The 19,397-nt window shown below is 48.1% G+C and overlaps 1 protein-coding gene across 1 annotated transcript in view; it reads right to left on the minus strand.

Moving 5' to 3' along the window:
- Positions 1 to 19,397, minus strand: part of Lamb1 (laminin subunit beta 1) — a 60,638-nt gene that overhangs the window by 18,577 nt on the left and 22,664 nt on the right. The window contains exons 13-23 of the mRNA XM_003469787.5: positions 12,949 to 13,084; positions 11,736 to 11,894; positions 10,424 to 10,551; positions 10,083 to 10,206; positions 9,535 to 9,739; positions 8,887 to 9,030; positions 8,445 to 8,676; positions 4,915 to 5,078; positions 3,900 to 4,124; positions 2,149 to 2,363; positions 1,444 to 1,540 (exon numbers count right to left, since the gene is read on the minus strand). Coding sequence (XP_003469835.2) covers positions 1,444 to 1,540; positions 2,149 to 2,363; positions 3,900 to 4,124; positions 4,915 to 5,078; positions 8,445 to 8,676; positions 8,887 to 9,030; positions 9,535 to 9,739; positions 10,083 to 10,206; positions 10,424 to 10,551; positions 11,736 to 11,894; positions 12,949 to 13,084 — 1,829 coding nt within the window. The remainder of the gene's footprint in view (positions 1 to 1,443; positions 1,541 to 2,148; positions 2,364 to 3,899; positions 4,125 to 4,914; positions 5,079 to 8,444; positions 8,677 to 8,886; positions 9,031 to 9,534; positions 9,740 to 10,082; positions 10,207 to 10,423; positions 10,552 to 11,735; positions 11,895 to 12,948; positions 13,085 to 19,397) is intronic.

Below are 19,397 nucleotides of genomic sequence, written 5' to 3' on the forward strand. Positions count from 1 at the left end.
TGTGATGGTGCATGCCTGAAATCCCAGCACTTGGGAGGCTGAGACAGGAGGATTTTTGTGAGTTCAAGGCCAGCCTGGGCTACAAAATGAGCCCAAGGCCAGCCCAAGCTGCATGGCAAGACCCTGTCTCAAAAAAACCAAACCAAACCAAAAAAAACTAAACAAAATGTCAGCAGGTGTGGTCACTGCCTCCCAGGCCCCGGGAGGCTGAGGCAGGTGGATTGCCATAAGTTTGAGGCCAGCCTGACTACATAGTGAGACCCTATCTTGAAAAATACCAACAATAAAAAAATATATTTAAAAGGTCACCTGGGTACAGTGTCACAAATCTGCAATTCCAGCACCATGCAAGGTGAATGCAGGTGGCAAGTTACAGCCACCCTGGAGAATTTAGAAGCTTAGGGAAACCCCGTCTCAAATGAAGAATAAAGAAGGCTGATTGGGGAGCTTAGTACACGAAGGCCCTGGGTTCAGTTTCTACATTTAACTGATAACACAGTTCCCTACAGTGGTGGCAAACCAATGGCACACCTGTTGTTTTTAATACAGCAGATGTTAATGTATAGGTTTTTTCTTCTAAATTAAAACCTTGGTATTCAGATTTCATTGCAATGTTAGCACTTTGTGATAACTATGTGGGTTTTGGTTTGCAGTCTGTGCATTCATCTCTAAGAGGTTCACTGTCACCAGCATCTAGTGATCTCTGAAGAAAAACCAGGGTCACTTGCGCAATCTGCCAGGGAAGCTGATCATAAAATACATTCAGAGAGGAGAAAAAAAAAAAATCACCTTGCAGAAATGTATGATTTGATTATTTGGACAAATGAAGGCAGACGTCTTGTGCTCTGGGTGAATGATTTGGGGATGAAAATGCACAATGTATTCACCATTGTCGCCCCCGGTTGACATGTTTTGAGATTTTGTTTTAATATTTTTTTCTTCTGTTTTTATCCTTGAAATAAAATGGATTTGGAAAACAAAACATCTGATTTTTGCCAAGCGTGGTGGTGCACGCCTGCAATCCCAGCAATCAGGAGGCTGAGGCAGAAGGATCATTTCCAGTTTGAGACTCGCCTGGGCTTGAAGTGAGTTCAAGGCCAGCCTGAACTGCATAGTGAGACCCTGCCTCAATAAATAAACTAACTAAAAAAAAGGAATATATAGTTCAAAGGTTCCCACTTTGTTTAAAGTCATTTTTAAAAGCCCTGGGTGTGTATTTGCAGTACGCGCATGTGCAGAGCCAAACACCCGCACCCCGGGTGCAGGCGGGAGGAGCAGGGAGTTTCCTTTTTAGCACCTACCTGGGAGGCGGGGTTAGACTCTTCAGCAAACACGAAGCTCATGTTTCCCATATCCCTGATAGTGCCAATCTGTACCATGCTTCTGAGTTTACCAAAGGCCCTGGCAGCCCCGCCCCTGCCCCGCGCTGCCACCAGACCTCACCTCGGCACTCCACGTCGGGGTTGCCCCAGAAGAGCTCCTGGCACTCGCTGCAGGTGCGGCCTCCGAAGCCCGGCATGCACTGGCACTGCCCTGTGAACTGTGGCCAGGACATGGACTGGTCAGCGGCCTCAGGGAAGAGGCAGCTGTCATCTTCCCCCCAGCTGCTGGGTAAAAGTGGGATCGAACCGGCCACTCCCTGGGGACAGGGACCCTGCCTTCTCCCATCTCGGCCATGGAAGAGGTCACTGGCCAGCACCTCCTCAGAGCTCCCCCGAAACAAGGTCAGAAAGGAACCAAAGCACGTGGGGTCTGTGTCTAGCTTTCTTCACTGTGTCACCCTCGGAGTGCCACACCAATCCTGACCGATGCAGGGTGTAGCGTGCAGGCTGTCTACGTGCTGGGCACCGCTCTTTGGCTCCTTTCATGCTAAGAAGGAAGTCTGACCCAGGGCCAGGTAAGGAAGAGAAACTTCTTCTCTTGTCACAGCCCTGTCCCCTCTGTGCTGTTCCCCACCATTCTGCTGGGGTGCTGCACTGCATCGCTGGGGACAGGATTCTGTCACCCCTGCCCCTCGAGGTCCGTGAAATCTGACAGCCAGCCTGTGCTGTGCTGGCCAAGCCGTGTGCCATGCTGGCCTCTCTCCAGCAGGGGAGAGGCTCCCTGTGGGCTGGCTGTCTCAGGGCTCATGCCAGCTTCACCCCTCACCTCGTTGCAGGACGGCCCGAAGGAGTGCTCAGCGTTGCAGCCGCACGGCTGGCACCCAGTCCCGCTGGCCAGCTGCCAGGTATTGGGTGCGCAGCGGTCACAGTTCTGCCCGATCACGTTGGGAAGGCAGGAGCACTGGCCGGTGGCCTGGTCACACTGGCAGTCAGAGCTGTTACAGTGCTGCTGCTCGGTGCCCAGGGAGTTGCAGACGCACTCTGAAAAGGACAGCGAGGTCAGCGAGGCCATGGCGGCCAGGCTCCTCCCCCTCCCAGGCTCCGTCAGGGACACGGCAAGAGGGAAGGAAAGTTTTCTAAACCTCTGCAATTATTGTATCACCCAGGACTCAGTTAGTATTCCTCCTGAAGTTACACAAATAAATGCAAATGGAAAGAATCCAGGCCAAAATCATGTAACAAAACAGCACTCCTCCACAAAAGCGTGTAAAACTACAAGAACCCTACTTTAAAACACTGCTAATTTTTGCTAATTTCAAAACCCAGAAAACTGTCAAATTGCTCCCTGAACTGCCAAGCAGATAAACATGACTGAGTTTTGAGTTGTGTAAAGAAAAACTCAATTGGGTAATTCATACTAAAATGTGACGATCATAGTTTTTTCTCATGTCTAAAAGGAGGACCCCCAATACAGAAAATCTAATTTGTGGTATAATTTTAAAAGCTGTCCCAATGAATTAAAAATACTTTTATTGCAGCCCAGTTTCCTGAGCAATCTGTATTTAGATAAATGAGTGAAGGCACCTGTAGCTGGCACTTTGGAAGTAACTTTTTTTAAAAACCTGAAAGGACTGCTCTTCAGAAGCCTTTGTGAAATGTGACATAGTTCTGCCCTCTCGCAGGCCATTGATGTATGTGCACAACGTACAGTGACAGTTTTACCGCAAGTATTTTCCAGACATACAGCTTCTATCAGCTGCTGATCAATCATATTAAAAGCCAAGATTTAAATGGAAATAAAACCTATGCCACTGGGAACTGAGCTGTCCAGTGGTTTCAAACTCTTGGCTGGAATCAGAGGTACCAGGAGGTGTTGGAAACAGCACGGGTCCTCCAAGTCCCCTCCGGTCAGCAGGTTCTGGACAGAGCACATTAATGCCCTGCTGCATGGTATTTATTATGACAAGGATCAGTTTCCCCTTTTGGCTTTCTCTCCCCAGCACTGAGCCACATGGTGAGACTTCAATATTGCCAGAAAATAAGAATATAATTAACAATTCAGTCACTAAAAGTACGATTTTACCCACTGCCAGAGTGAGCATGTGTTTTGCCCAATGTGACAAACACATGAAGAATAAATCCTCTAATGAAGAAGTTGGAAGGTGGGCCTGGTGGCTCATGTGCTGTGATTCCAGCACTCTGGGAGGCTGAGGCAGGAAGAATTCAAGTATGGGCCCAGCCTGACCAACTTGATAACTGACCCCGTCTCAAATTTTGTTTTCAATGGGGGGGGGGGTCATAAATGAGGATATAGCTCAGCGTTAAGACCCTGGGTTTGAACCTCAGTATAGATAAAAAGAGGTAGACAGAATCATTCTGATGGAAATGAAGCTTTGTAAATGAGAGGAAGAGGAGTGGAAGGGAAGGGAAGGGGATGGGGAAAAAAAAGAGTCCAGAAAGTTGACGTTTATTCTTTAAGGAAGACTAAGTAATAGTCTATCACATGCTAACAAAAAGCGAAGAGAAGGAAGCCATGCGGAGGAGCTGGCCAAGCGGGTGAGCGCAGGCACATCTTACTTCTGCAGTCCTGCTGGATGGCGTCGCCGTAGTACCCGGACCGGCACAGCTGGCAGTGGGCCCCTTCTGTGTGGTACAGGCACTTGAGGCACCTTCCGGTCTCCTTGTCACAGGCCTGTGGGTCGCTCGTGTCGATGTTGTGGTGGCACTGGCAAGGCTGACATGACCCCCCGATGTCCGAGGGGTTGCCAAAGAACCCCGGGGCACACTCGTCACATCTGGAGCCTATTGTGCAGGGAAGCCAAACACAGGACCTTCAGTGAACCAGCTGGCTAGGACCCGGCCTGGCCCAGGAGTCCCACCCAGCAGGGATCACCGTACCGCACTGCTCACAGAGCCCGGCCCATCACACCTGGAGGGGCAAAGAGGCTTTCCACTGAGCGGGGAGGAAGTCTTTTGTGGCCACAAAAGGGCAAAAACAATTATGAGTCTTTAGCATCTCACTTATAGGGCGAAGCAGGTGGGGGCCAAAGGACACAGGACAGGGAAAAAGGCAGCCTGAGCTTAGAGCTCTAACCCAGGGATTATATAAACCGCAAAGAGCAACTGGAAAATGGGCTCCTTCCCGCCGACCAATTTCCCTAAGAAACCCTGAAATCATATGCAATTTACTGAGCTCTGCATAAGTATAACTGGTGTTTGAGTCAGAAAAGGAAACGAAAGGGGGCCTGTCCAGTGAAATCGCCCTGCCCTGAGCCCCGAAAGACAAGATGCTTTTGCTAGAAGTTAGATAAAAGAAGGGAGAAATAAGAAGTAAATTCATCTTCCTACTGTTTAAGAACAGAAAAACGTTCCATAAGGTTTTACCTGGACTGAAATGTCCTTGCGATTCTGCTCTAACACCAGACCCTCAAGAACTGACTGCTCTATGAGCCAAATTGGAAAATAGAGGGATTTTCCAGCCCCCTTAACTTTTAACTAAGGACTGTATGCGTGACCCAACCACATCACCCACCTTTTTCTCATTATGAATGAACTAAAGATGCAGCTTTTCCTTCGCCTGTGTGTGACTTACCGATGTACCCCGGCTCACAAACGCAAGCGAGCTGCAGGGTGACTGGATCCTGGTAACAGCTCCTGGCAAACTGTCGCCCACTATCAGGACCATCCGGGCAAGGACAAGGACGGCAGTGGTCTCCAGACCCAATGACGGGGTCGCCATAGTAACCAGCCAAGCACCTGCATCCGTCACAAAAGGGAGTTAGTCATGACCACTGTGGTAAGAACTCGGTTCCGAGAAACTTAGAAACTCTGCGCTTCTTGGGAACATTCTTCCTGGTTCCTCACACTGCCATGCTCCACCGGAGCAAAATACTTGTCCAGCTGGCTCTGGGAAGGGTAAGGACAGATTACTGGGATCCTCCACCCAGTCTCTCATGCATCGGTTCCAGGTAACGTGGGCTCACACCTGTAGGATCACAGCACTGCACATGTGGCCCCAGACTCCCCCGTTCCTAGAAGAAGCCACACGGCTCCTCTGCCATCAGCTGCCCCCACCTTGAGCATCAGGTTGGCTTCCTCTTTGCCTTGAGGCGTCTGACTCTGTGAGTGTAGCTTGCATGCTTTGGCCTCCCTGCCTGGGTGGGAGAACCTGTTAGCAAGCCCAGGGTGGCCAGGTGGCCACGAATCTAAAGCCACATCTGCAATGCAGATTTTACCAGTCGCAAAGCTGCTAGGGTGGTCTGAGTCTATGCATCAGGTGGCTCCAAACTTGAAAGGCGAGATGTTATTTATTAACTGCCAAATCAACAGCTCCAGGCTCCTCCCTCTATAGGAAAGGGATTCATGGAGGGTGAATGATTTGCAAAGCTTGGGAACCTCCTTAGCAATGAACGGATTCCAGTACAGCCTCCTGATCATTATCACGGAATTGGTTTATTAAGCCATGCTGCTGTCCTCAAGACAAAGTGCTGTAAGGTTACTTTGTACAACACCTATAATGTAAGAGCTTGAAGGAACTTTGGAGACCATCAGTCTACCATCACTAACCTACAGAGCTGGCCACTGTAACTCCTCCTTGGTTAAAGACAGCCAAGGTTGCAACTCAGGTTTGAAGATTTCTACTTCACTGTGTTCTTCATGATTTTTGCTCAAAGTCCAAGTACCAGTGTTTGTTTATTCAGACAAGGTCTTACTGTGTACTTCAGGCTGGCCTTAGACCACTACCTAGGCTGGCCGCAAACTCTTGGTGATCCTCCTGCTTCGGCCTCCTGAGGGCTGGGATCACAGGTGGGCACCACCACACTTGGCAGCATTTTTTTTTTAAAATGAGGCAAAGAATAGAGGTAGAAGAAAAAATACAGAAGTGTTCAGAGGAAATTAATCATGCATTTCATTAGATATAGACATAATACAAGAATAAGTTCCCCAACGATGTGCGGAGGAAAGCCCCAGTGCCATGTTTTCTGAGCAGGTTTCCAAGAGCCTCTTCTAGGTGAAGTATAATCAGAAACATCATGATGCAAAGGCAGTGTTCATTTCCTTCTCTCTTCAGGAGAAATCTGAGCGTAGGGCTTCTTCTAAATTAATAGGATTGAAATTCTGAGCACACCGAATGAGGAAAGAATGTAGAGAAACTGGCTTAAACTGGACAGCAGAGATCCAAACACTTCAACAAAGTGTTACTGTCCATATCTAGTGCTAAAAATCTTCCCTTATCCCACAGCTTATTTTCTAACAAGAAATCAAAATGCTCCACAAATAAAACCCAAAGCCAGTTGCAAATATGGGCTGAGCCAGTCTCCAGGGATCTGATTCCAGATGGCAGCGCATCTCACTCTGAACTGGCACGACGCATAACTACCTCTGTTCTTTACCTGCTCCCCCACCCTGCTCTTTCCCCTCATTCACCTGACCTCTTCATCTGTCTCCTTCTCATACCAATTCTCTGAAACATCAACAAAGATAAAGACAGAGCCGAAAACAAAAGATGACACCAGCGATCGAATTTCCCCTTTCGTTCTGGTGTGACTGGGTCTTAGTTTTCCCTTGACCCCACAGTTCTGTGGTTTAAATGATGGTTTTGATTCAGAGAAGGCAGTGGGACCTAGTCTACCGTCCTGGATCCACTCCAGCATCAAGCTAAGAACATCTCGCTGCCTTACCTTGAGCTCATGTTTGAGTGTCACTAACGGCTTCTCTTCCATCTGATAGGCAACTGTGGGACTGACTGAGCAAAACTTCCTAAGGGGCTTTTTGAAACAAAATCCCATGTAGAGGGATATTACAGAGAGAAGTTAGAGATGCAGAAAAGTAGAGACTACTCTGGGTGTGGTGGTGCCTTCTTCTATTCCAAGCACTCTAGGAGGCCGAGCAGTGTGGCAGAAGATGTCCACCCCAGTCAATACACTTCAGTTTGTTAGTTGCCTAATAGTTCTGGTTACAGTTCCTGTTACTTTTGCTTCTTGGAAATGGCTGGTCACTGTGATGCGAATTATAAGAACCAACCCCCAGTAACGAGCCATTCTGCTTATCTCATATGCCCTAGACTGCCAGAATCAGGGCCTGATATTTTGAGGATGATCCTGATCATTGCTGATCAGCATAAATAAATCTGCCTCTAAATCGTGGGTGTCATTTCAGTATTTCTGCTCACCACTGCAGCAGGAGCATCACAAAGTTGGGCAACTTGGTGAGACGACAGCTCAAATTGAAAAAAAGGGCTGGGATGTAACTCAATATGAAGATCCTATCAGTTTTCAATCCCTAGTACCACTATCAAAAAAACAGTAATTTTTCTTAAATTGGGAGACTATTTTCCTTAAAAAAGCAGGTTCTTTCTTCTTCACTATGCAGTTCAGGCTGGCCTAAACTCACTTTGTAGCCCAGCAGGCTGGCCATGAAAACTCACAGCAATTCTCTTGCTTTGGCCTCCCAAGTATTGGGATTACAGGTATGTGCCACCATGCTTGGCCAAAAAGCAGGTTTTAAATCTGAATTTCTCAACTAGCAGTGAACAGGGCATGCAATTTTTTCATACGAGCTACTTTGTGTCACTGAAGGCACAGTCTATATCCTGTGCTATTTGTCTGATGCAGGGCTTTACATCCATCATGATTACTGAATGAACATTTTTCTACCTGGAGACCAGCTCCATTTGTGCACATTTTATGCACAACACTTTTCTACCTGGAAACTGGTTCCATAAAACATTTTGAAACACAAAGCTATTTAAAATATTAATCGCATCTGGACTCAGTGCCTACTTTAAGCCAGTTTTGGCATTAACGTTTTACACTCTTGTCAGAGGCCAACCTATGCGAAACAGAAGATTTTCGTGCTGACCATGGTGAACTGTGGAATGACTGCAAAAGGGCAGATCTACACTGATCTGGTTCTTGGTGATGGTCCCAGCACCCAGAACAGGGCGCACCACATACAAAGCCTAAACCACACATGCGCTGGATAAATGAATGACTTCCTAGAAAATACTGAGGGGGGCAGAAATAAAGGAGCCATTTGGGGCCAGCAGTGATTAATTCTGAAGTTTCTCTCACCCAGAGACAATGTCGTTCTCTTCCCTGGGAGGGGCAGTGCTGCACCTACCTCTCACAGTTGTGGCCTGTGGTGTAGTCCTGGCACCTCAAGCACTGCCCGGTCACAGAGTCACAGTCATCAGCATGCCCGTTGCACTGGCAGGGCTGGCAACTTGGAAAGCCCCAGTAGCCGGGCAGACATCGGTCGCATTGCCGAGTGTACACGCCCTGGAAACAGGGGCACTGGCCAGTGTTCGCGTCGCAGAAGGCACTGACGGAGCCTTGCAGATGGCAGTCACAAGCTGCAGAGACAGCACCCAGGACACACCTTCAGAGACTCATCAAATAGGATGTGCCCCTTTCATGAGCACCCTTGTCTTCCCTGCAGAGAGCCCGTGGGCTCCTATGATCGGCTCCCAAGTGGTGCGATGCCTTTGGAAGCTGCCCCTTCACTCCCCGCCCACCCATGGCCCGGATCACGGGAACACTTACAGTGCTCCCCATGCACCTACGTTTGCATCCACTAGGTCCAAAGCCAAAGGTTCCCGGCGCACACCTGTCGCAGGTTCTTCCAACCACATTGGGCCGGCACTGGCACTGGCCTCCGTTGGGGTCACACACAGAACTCAAGGAGCCCTGAGGGTCACACTCACAAGCTGCAGGGGAGGAGACACCAGAACCCACGACATGAGAGCCTGTCACCCTTCTCTGAGCCAGTCCTCAGTTCCCCAGTCCTTGTTCCTTTACTACTGTGCTTTGTCAGCATTCTGGTTCAGAACAAAAGCAGCCCTGTGTTGGGGCTGGAGTGCATGCGTGTGGACGGGGACAGAACTGGCAGATCAAAGCCGTTTCCCTAGGCAGGAGGTCCTCTCCCCTTGCCTCCCGAGCTCAAATATCCCGAACATTAAACCAAAGCCAAGGACCTCTGGGAGTCAGCCCGACCTTTCACAAAGAAAAACATGCATTTTTCTAGACAAGCTGTATCTGCAATCTCTTCCCTAGTCTCCTGTTACTTGCGTGTTTCCTGGATCACTGAAACATTATTTAAAAATATAAAGAAAAGCTCCAGTTGAGAGCTGATGTCCTTGGCGCTGCCTAGCACAGATGCAAAGGGCACGCTCTCCACCGCACCTCGCAGGAAGCTGCCCGGCCCCCCTTACCCAGGCCGGCCTGGTGCAGCAGGGCAGAGATGCTGAAGATGATGCCCCGGCACACATCCGTCATGGGTGTCTTCACCACGCTTCTGCTGTTCTCCAGGCACCGGTACCGCTGGAAGGTTTCCCAGGCACTGTTGGTGACCACCCCGTCTCCTGTGCCGCCCACGGTGAAGATGTCCAGGGACTTGCAGTATGGCATGAGCACGAGCTGCAGAAGGTGAGAACAGTGACACCCACTCCATGGTAAAGGAGACACTACGCTGCTTTGCTTCTCGGACAGAGAAGTCATGCTCACCAACCCTTTCCGTTCTTAAGTATTCTGGCCAGAAAAAGCTTAGCTAGTCTCTCTGTGGCTGGGTGGTTTTTGAGATGCTGGTGTGTACGGCATATTCCCAGTTTTGGAGGGAACAATCTGAATAACTGCACCGTTTCCATAGGGTGCAATGATATACGCAGAGCAATGCCAGGGGCAAGGATGGTTCGGCTCTGCTCCCTCCATGATGAGCACCCTGGGGAGGCAGCTGGTGTGTGTGTGCGGGGCCGGCACCCACCGAGTCGATGAGCGTGTAAGGGCTCTCCACATCGCTGTAGGAGGAGGTGTACTGGGGCAGCTCCAGCCGCACCGTGTAGTTCAGACCTTCCTCGAAGCACACCGGACGGGGAAGGACAACGTATCTGTCCCACAACAGAAGAGCAAAACAGTGACAAGTCAGCCTTGAAAGCATCCAAGAAATGGAAAATAAAAACTATACAGCACCAATTCCAAAGGTAGAAAGTCAATAGCCAAGGTCAGACTCGGAAGTGGGGACTCAACAGCTTGTAAGCGACCAGCCTGGGGAGGTCGTGCATGTTAGTTCCGCCGAGTGGCAGGCAAACCCCAGCCCGCACTGACCTCGAGCCTGGTGATAACGACACCATCTGATTGTCATCGTCAGGCACGGTGTTTCCACATCGGCTGCTGGTTGGAATCTTCCCAGGCCGCTGCACTGTGATGATGGCTTTTTCCCAGTGGTCAGGCAGCTAAGTAAGAAATGAGCCATGGAAAGGACCATCAATCTTAGCCCTCTGCCCCCTGGCTTTTAAATACTTGTTATGGTTGACACATTGTGTCAACTTGACTTTCAGACTTTAACCACCGGACTCAGCAGGGAGCCAGGGCTCTTGGTAAATATCCTCATCTTGTGTAAAGGAGGGCAAGGAGATTTTGTGGGTGCTACACAGGGACTGGAGGGGACGAGGGGTGGTCTGTGTACAATATAAAGGAGGAAAAGGGGCTTGCTCTGCCCCCTCATTTCCTCCTGCTGCTTTTGCTGGCTGCTGCCTTAAAGTGCTACCCCACTCAGCCACGCCACCTGCCTTGGAGCCAGCTGATTATGGACTGAAACCTCTGCAGACAGGGAGCGAAATAAACTTTTCCTTGCCTCATTTTGGGTGTTGAGTATTTTGTACCAGCAATGAGAGAAAAGTAACCAAGACAAACCTCCCTCAGAACCAAGCCCTGGCTGGGTTTACCTGGAGAACACCACTGCCTTCCCTTCCCCTCTGTCACTGCCCTGGTCCTGCCTTAAACCCTTCCTCTCTGATTTGAAAGGCTGCCCTGAAGCTCTGCCTGCCACTTCCCAGTGTCCCTTTATGACTGCTCTCCAGCGGCCCCAATGACAATCCCCTGCTCCAAACCCTTCTGAGCCCTCTTTAGGAGTCCAAAGTCCTTTACTGACTGGCTTTTCCCAAACACCGAATTCTTCATCTAGCTCTACAGATTTTCAAAAAATATCCCCCTTCTGCTCATGTTGTTCCTTTCGAAAATCCACAAGCGTCAAGGCCTAGTTCTGGTTCTTTATGAAACATTTTTGGCAGCTTCTCCCTGGCATGACCCCCTCCACCTCCTGACAACATTTTCCGCTCTGCTTGATCTGGTGATGTAGGATCAGGCGAAGTTAACCGTCACCGTCACTTCTACCTCAGCCAGGTTAAACAGCCAGCGAGGGGCCACCACAAGTCCAAGAAACCGGATTCAAGAAATAAACATGTCTTAACTCCACTGAGGAGATTTGCAAGTCAGAGGCTGATCTGTTCCAGTGTAACCCCCAAACTTCACAGAAGTATCTAGAACCCATTAGAGGTACTGTTTTTCTACCAGTAACCCCACCCTGATGCCCCTCACCCCAACAGCACCCCCACCCCCCATAGTCCACTTCCTTTACCTGTGGCTCATAGCGAATTAAGATTTCATACTCCATGGAATATGGGATGTTGTCAATGAAAAACTCCAAATAAGCCCCCTCGGGCACTCGGACAAAGCCAGCTCCCGTCCAGGATGGGATGCGGTCCTGGATGTACTGTCGCTCCACCACAGTGACGCCCTGGGGAACGGGAGTTAGACTCCATAGGGAATAGGGTTCCATGGCATTTCAGTCACACCCAAAGCTACCCAGAGATTCGAAACTGTGGCCATCCCCTCTCTCTCACATAGTCACAAATTTCTCAGGAGAATATCAAGTGCTTGATACATAAACACAGCAACCGGTTTCTTGTTATTTTTGTGCTGGACTCATCCCAGGGTATTGGAGATGGGAACTCACAGGCTAAACCAGCATGATACAACCAGGGTGATTAGTGTGAGGGAAAGAATGACCCTGCTTCAAGCATATCCAAAGTACTGTCAGAAGCAAGTCTACGGCTGGTAGAGTACTTCCCACACTCTCTTCAAGGCTAGTCCCCATCTAGTGCAGTTATTTCTATCTAATTGGCATCAATTTCCTGCTCCATCTGCAAGTGAAGAAACTTAATATGCTAATGGGCGCTTGCTCTTGAGAAGATAAAGCTCACCGACTGTTCACACAGCTATTACAGAACAGTCAAGGTTGGTCATCTCCAAAGACTGGCACCAGCCTATCTTTTGGTCCTGTATCGTGCGCAGCTTTATCAATCAAGAGGTGAAACATCGTCCTTGAGAACTGGGCTGAGACAATGTTCTGGGACTTCCGAGTCCCAGCTTACGAGAGATTTGGCAGCTTCGGTTTCCTGCTTGGAAGCCAGAAGCCTTAGTACTGAGACTCCGCCGTGCCAGGGATGCTCTTGAGAGCTGCAGGGAGAGGGCACACAGGGAGAAACCCAGCCAGCCTCCTGCCATCCCCATCATCCCGGCTCAGATGCCACACACATTTTGAGTCATTACACTTTAGGATGATGACTCAAACAAGTCTGAGCGTAGATGATGTCAAATCAACAGTAATTCTGCAGCGCAAGTAGACTGGAGTCTACGTGAATCAGAGATTGACACAGGTTGAAATAGGGCTGCTTTCAAGGTGAGGTGCCCTTATTTTGTGCTCCCTGACCAAAGCTACAGAAATGCTTTTAGCTGGCCTCTTAAGCCACCACGTCTAGGCCATTACTCCCCCAGCTTCCCCTACTTACAGGCCCCAAGCTGGCTCCCTCTGCTTCGTAGATGTAGTGGTCCAGGGTGGTGAAGTAGTACCCCGATTCCACCTCATTGCACTGCCTTCCGATCAGGTGAGGCCGACAGGAGCACTGGCCGGACTCCGAGGAGCAACTGCAGGGAGGGAGGAGGAGCCCTCAGGGTGGGTGCCAGACACAAACGCGCCTGCGGGAGGCAGCCATCCATCTGCTGTGCGCCATTACCACAGGCAAAATGTGTGCAGAATTTTCTCACTTCCTTCAGAAAATAAGTATGTGGAAAAATACTACTTGTGAACGAATCTCAAACTCCAAAGCCTGACGGGAAACCCTGCTGGCATCCGGTCTTCTCCATGGCATCTCCCCTGCCCTCTCTTCATTTCTGCTTATCTGCCCATCCTGGGATAACCTGCAGACATCATGAACCTCCTAGCCTTGGTATTTTATATCCTTTGCTTTATTTCCAACTACAACTTCTGTGGGACTCTGACCCAAATCTCCATCTCCCTGGAGGACACCTCCAACTTGGGCTGTCCAAGTGCCCCCAACCAATGGATCCAAAATGGCGCTGATCCATCTTTCACGTTTTCTACTGGGGAGGAAGTGCCACCATCCATGAAATTAGAGGGTAGTCTTTAGGTTCCTTCTTCATACTCAAACAAGAATCAAATTCTGTGACCTTCCTAAGACGCATGGGCCACGTCACCTCCTGTCACAGGTGCCTTATGCTTTCCTCATCCTCTACCTTGTCAGGCCTCCTCCTGTCCCCAGGCCTCTCTCTGTCAGCTGGAACAACTCTCAGTCTCTCCAATGCTCTAGGTGACCCCTCCTTCCCTTTACTTCTGTGGTTCCTCCAGCCAAGAATGCCCTCTCCCTTCTTCTACTGCAAAGATCCACTTCTTTAAAACAAGACTCATTAAAGACCCCTGCTGTGGCACCAGCCTCTTCACCTTCATGCAGTCCCTCACTGAGGGAGAAAGGAAGGCACAAAACTTGTCATGCACTATTCACTCAAGCTGCCGCACTGAGTCTTCAGATCCCACTTACCCTGGCTCCACTTCTACCCGCTTCCTCAGGGCTAGTTAGGGTCCCTGCTCTGCCACTGTCAAGAGGTACTTTCTGAGGCCCAGCTGTTTCTAGATAGACCTCTATTGTTCTTAAGACTTGCTTGCTTTCTCCCTAGTGGTGTAATAATTAACAGACTTCTCTGTGGTGAAGGTCGGGTGGGGCCCTCTCCACCTCAGCTGCCTGCCTCCCACCTGAGCCTACAGCTCTGGACACCAAGTAAACACGGGCTGAACAAGTAACAGCTGGAAGGTAAGCATTGCAGATCAGCATTTAAAAATAAAACAGCGGGGAGGAAAAAGATCTAATGTAAATAATGAACCATTAGTCTTCACTGTTATTTTAGATAATGAGAATCTCTCCGTAAACCACAGTACAATGCATTTGTTTTGTTCTCAGCCTGTGTCTTTGTCTTTTCCTATGGTAGTATTTTATGTATGAGGTAAAAATCCAAATTACATGCATTGATTTTTACTCCCTTAAAAGTCAAGGGGTCAGGGACTCAGCTCTGTGGTACAGCACTTGCTGTGCGGCCTTGGATTCCAGCCCCAGCTCCATAAAAAAAAAAGAAGAAAAAGAAAGTCCAGCTGTGGTTTGGAACTGTTACTAAGCCGATTCCCAAGGTTCCCAAAGCTAATCTGAAATCAGGTACCAAGGCCAGCTGCAACCCACAGCATGACAACGCTCAAGGCGTGTTTTGAAACAGCCCAAATGGCCCCGTCACAGCCCAGCGGAAGTGCTCTCCCTGTGTATCATGTCACTATCCCACAGGAATGGGAATTCTCAGCCCTCTGTCGCTGATTCCCAGGCATGGAGAGCCTATTCGGATGAGGACCCAACCCTCTTTTGGCACAAGCCACCCATGACGGCCGTTTTTGGAAACTCGACCATCAGACCTTACATCACACAGGCCAAAGAGAAGCCTCCTTCCTCCCCAGCAGATGTTCACAAGCAGGACACAGACCGTGAAGACAACAACTGGGTCCTCAGGGGCAGGCGGCAGAGACAAGCACGGGTGACGCAAAGGCATGGCAGACTCCAGGGCTGCCTTCCCCACACCTGGGCCCTTTGAGACCACCAGATCGCTCAGTGCCCTGCCACCAGGTCTCTGCCACCCTGACACAGACCTCTTTTCCATCTGCTGCTCAAACAACCACAGGGGTGCCCTGTGTGCCCCAGCTCACTGCATGCAGGCTGCGGGCTTCTGCCTGCCTTGCAGCCTCCATGGCCATCCTGGGAAGCAAATACTGGCCCAGAAGCTCCCTGACACCAGCAACTTCCCATTTGGCCCACTGTCAAGTTTCTTCTGCACCAATTCCTGCACTTCCCGGAAGGGCCTTAGAGGACAGCCACCAAGAAAACGGGAACCTCAGTGTACAGCCTCAGGGAGCTGGATTCTGCCAATGACCTGAATAAGCAGGAAATGGATTCTCCCTCTGTACCCCAGGCTTTCAAAAGCAATGCAGCCCCACCAACATCCTGATTTTAGTCCACTGCAACTGTCTAACCTGGCTGATTGCAGAATAATAAACACATCTGTGTTCTTTTAAGCCACTAAAGTCTGGTAACTTCTTACAGCAGCAAAAGACAAACAGTAGTGTAGGTCTCCCCAATAGGTGAAGGACAAGATTATTTCTTAAAAACAGATTTCTCATAAGTAAATCTAAAAACTCCATTGGAGGAATAATCCTATTTATTTAAACAGTAATGAGTAATGATCTCAACTCTTCTCTACTACTACCCAATCAGACAGAAAAAAATACGAAGATAAAAGCATCGCTCACAACAGCCGACCCCACTGCTCAGCAGTCCTCTCCCACACTTCTGATTCCAGAAGAGCTGGCTACTCTATGATTGATTTGTTGCCAGCAATCGGCATCACGCTTTCCACCCAGGGTCACAACCTCCCACCCCAGCAATACTTGCTAGAGAGCAGGAGTGTGTTCTTTATTAAAGATTATATAAACTGTGCCCATTCAATGTACTAATGGCAGCTTCCATTAACTTCTGCTCTGGCTTCCAAGTCAACACATTCCAGTCCCTCGTCTACTGAGCATCCATCTATACGTTTCTCTGTGCTGGGTGCCAAAGAAGATAGAAAAATCAAGACAGACACGATCATTGTCTAGAGAGATTTGCGGGAATCGAACCCAGGGCCTTGCACGTGCCTGGCAAGTGCCCTACCACTAAGCTACATCCCAGTCCTGAGAGATCTTTAATACAAACAACTGTAACACAAAGCAGAATTAAGTAAATGCCGAAAGACGCAGAAATGATATGTGTTGAACGTTGAGACAAAGTAGGGCCTTCTGTGGCTTTTGAGATTAACTGATGTAATACATGTTGAGGACACTGCAAAGATGTTTACATTTTTCCATATTTCCAAACACTTATAAGTACTGTTTACCTACCAACGACTGCCACTAATTCTGATTTATTCATTAAAGCACACAATCAACTAAGCAAAACTTCCTTAACCCAGCTTGAATTGCTTTAAATTAGTAGATCTTCTTTAAATATTGAAAGTTTCAGATTGGCCATCCACACAGTAGACACTTTTACGATACAACCAAAAACCCATCTGGCCTTACCGTATAAAAACATTTTAAAATGTTTTCCGCTTTGAATAAATTTTACACTTAATTCCATTCCTGGCCAAAGTAACTAAGTTGTGCCTGGAATCATTTTTAGAGGCTTCCTCACTTAAGGAGTATTTGGTTATTACATCTCAAAAATCTTTTGCTTCTCAAATTCTTTGACCCAATCCACACTCACTTCATACCTACTATGTGTCGGAGGCAGACGTAAGGAATGCTGGTGGGCAAAAGACTTCGGCATGATTCTGCGTATTTGTTTTCCATGTGTTAGGAGGCAAAAATCACAATGTTTGATGATACCAGCTGCGGTTGGGGGTGGGGGAAAGGTCTGTTGAAACCCTTTAGCAGGAAAATCAACCGCTTGCAACACAGCAATCATACAGCAAGTTATTTCCTGAGTGACGCTCATGTCCTATGATCTCATGCGGAAGAGAGACCTGGCCAAAGGGACTCCTAGAGAAATTCCTTTCGGGGCAACAGGAAGACCACAGGAACCACCACTGAGTCACAGGACCAGAAGCCTCATTTGAAAGGCTCTTTTCCCCTCACCCAAGACAAGGTATCTCATAATCATAAAATCTTTGCTACAGGGGCTGAGGATTTAGCTCAGCGGCATAAGCACCTGCCTTACAAGCAGGCGGTCGTGAGTTCGATCCTCGGTACTGATTTAAAAAAAAAAAAAAACTTTGCTACAAATTTGCTTCACAAGGCTTAAGATGCTTTCTGGTTTTTCTGAGTTTCTGAAGAAGAGATTAGTGGGTAGGCGAGAGGCTTTGTGAGGGTGCGGACAGTGCTACTAAATCTGAGGGACAGAGCGAAAGGGGAAGGGAGGGCAAGCCGCAGAAAGCACAGAGGGTAAAGGAGCGTAGGACTTTGAGTTTGTGACGTGGTTTGCAGAGTTATGTGCACCCAGGAGCGATGACAGCTCCCAGTGGAGGAATCAGTTGCTGAAGGAGCCAACAAGCGCCCAGGGAGTCACACAGCCAAGACAGGAAAGGGATTCCACAAGCCCGCAGCAGTCTGTCTTCCCATCTTTATGGCATCATCCTAGCTGCCTCCCCCTGAAAGTTTTCTAAGAACAGAAATCCTCCCCAGAGCATCGGCGGCTCCAGGCTGTACAGACTCTGCCGCATTCTCTGGAGCAGCAGGAACACAAAGAGCCCAGCAGAACCTGTTGCACCCCCCCCCCCCCATTGCACGCCTTCTCTGCAGACCACTGTGGCGTCGGAAAATCGTCTGCAAGAATCAGTTTCTGAGCACACAAAGCTTGCTCAAAGAACTCATGTTCTCCCGGACTACAAGGAAACATCTGTCAAGCCTCTTGGCCGTCACTTGCACTATCTTTACCAGATGCTCTGACTCTGATCCAGGGACACAGACCAAGATCCTCTTGGACTCAGAGTTGGTTTATTAAACGCCCACAAATTGAACATCTTGCTAAATGTTTGCTGTGATAATTTTTGGTAGAGCTTCATGTTCTATCTACTCCAAGGACACTAGCATATTTTAGTAGTAAATTACGACTATGCATACTGTTTGTTTCCCATGTGTTAGGACTGGAAAAAAAATCACAATATTAGATGATACCAGCTACAGCTGGGGATGGGGGAAAAGTCTGTTGTAAGGATTCCTTTTGGTGGAAAGTCAACTGGTTTAACCTATCTAGAACAATCTAACATTGCCTATTAAAATAAAAAAAATGCATATACTTTGACTTACAAATTCCATCACTGGTAATCTAGTCTATAGAGATATCTACAAACATTCATCAAGATATATAGTCAAGGATTTTTTTTTTTTTTTGATATAGGGTCTTACTATGTAGCTCAGGCTAGATTCAAACTCACAGCAATTCTCCCGTCTCTGCCTCCCAAGTGCTAGGATTATAGGTATGCACTATCAGGCACAGCTTATTTTTCCACAGTAAAAAAGATTAAAAAAAGATCAAATAAATCATAGCCCTTTCTTATGACAATACCAAAAATCTACCAAAAAGGGACATGGATGAGTACACGCTAATAAGAAAAAGACCAAATTTCAGAATATAATATATATATTCCTTTTTAAGAACACGAGTGGAAAGTAGAAAATTGTGGCGTTATTTTCTTTGAATGTGTCTGTTAAAAAAAAGTAAAGCCTAACGTGTCATTTAAAAAGAATTTTTTTCCACATACTAGAGATCAAACCACGGGACACTCTACCCCCGAGCTCCATCCCCAGCCCTCTGAGTTTATTGTGAGACCTGCTCTTGCTAAGTTGCCCAGACAGGACTTGACCTCTCCATCCTCTTGCCTGAGCCTTCCTTGATGCTGGAATTACAAGTGTACACCACTGCCTGACCAGGAAACACTTGTTCTTCCAGGATGAAACATTAATTTTTAACAGGAAAACTGAACCCTGTTATTCAGGGGAGACTGGGGAGACAAGCAGCCACCAGCAGCCGTGCCTGCAGGCAGTGTCTGAGAGAGACTCGCAGGGGAGAACGGAAAAGAAACGCTTTCACCGTTCGCTTCCTGCCCAGTCTGCATTATCGGAACCTTTTTCTTTAAACTGTGGGCATTCATGGCTTTTATAACTTAAAAATACTGGAAAAAAAATATAAAACAATACTACAGGAAAACAATCCAGAAGTAAAAGTACATTAGAAAGTTTCAAAGTCAATTCTTAGAATAAAAACAACTGAACAACTTCTAATAGCTAAATCTTGGAAGCAGCCTGTATGTCTATCAAGAGACAAGTGGAGAGAGAAAAGACAGTGTTTATGTATTTATACACAATGGAAAACTA

Source organism: Cavia porcellus, unplaced genomic scaffold, assembly GCF_034190915.1.
Source record: "Cavia porcellus strain 051 isolate PalLab524CR breed Dunkin Hartley unplaced genomic scaffold, mCavPor4.1 scaffold_2, whole genome shotgun sequence".
Classification (NCBI taxonomy): domain Eukaryota; kingdom Metazoa; phylum Chordata; class Mammalia; order Rodentia; family Caviidae; genus Cavia; species Cavia porcellus.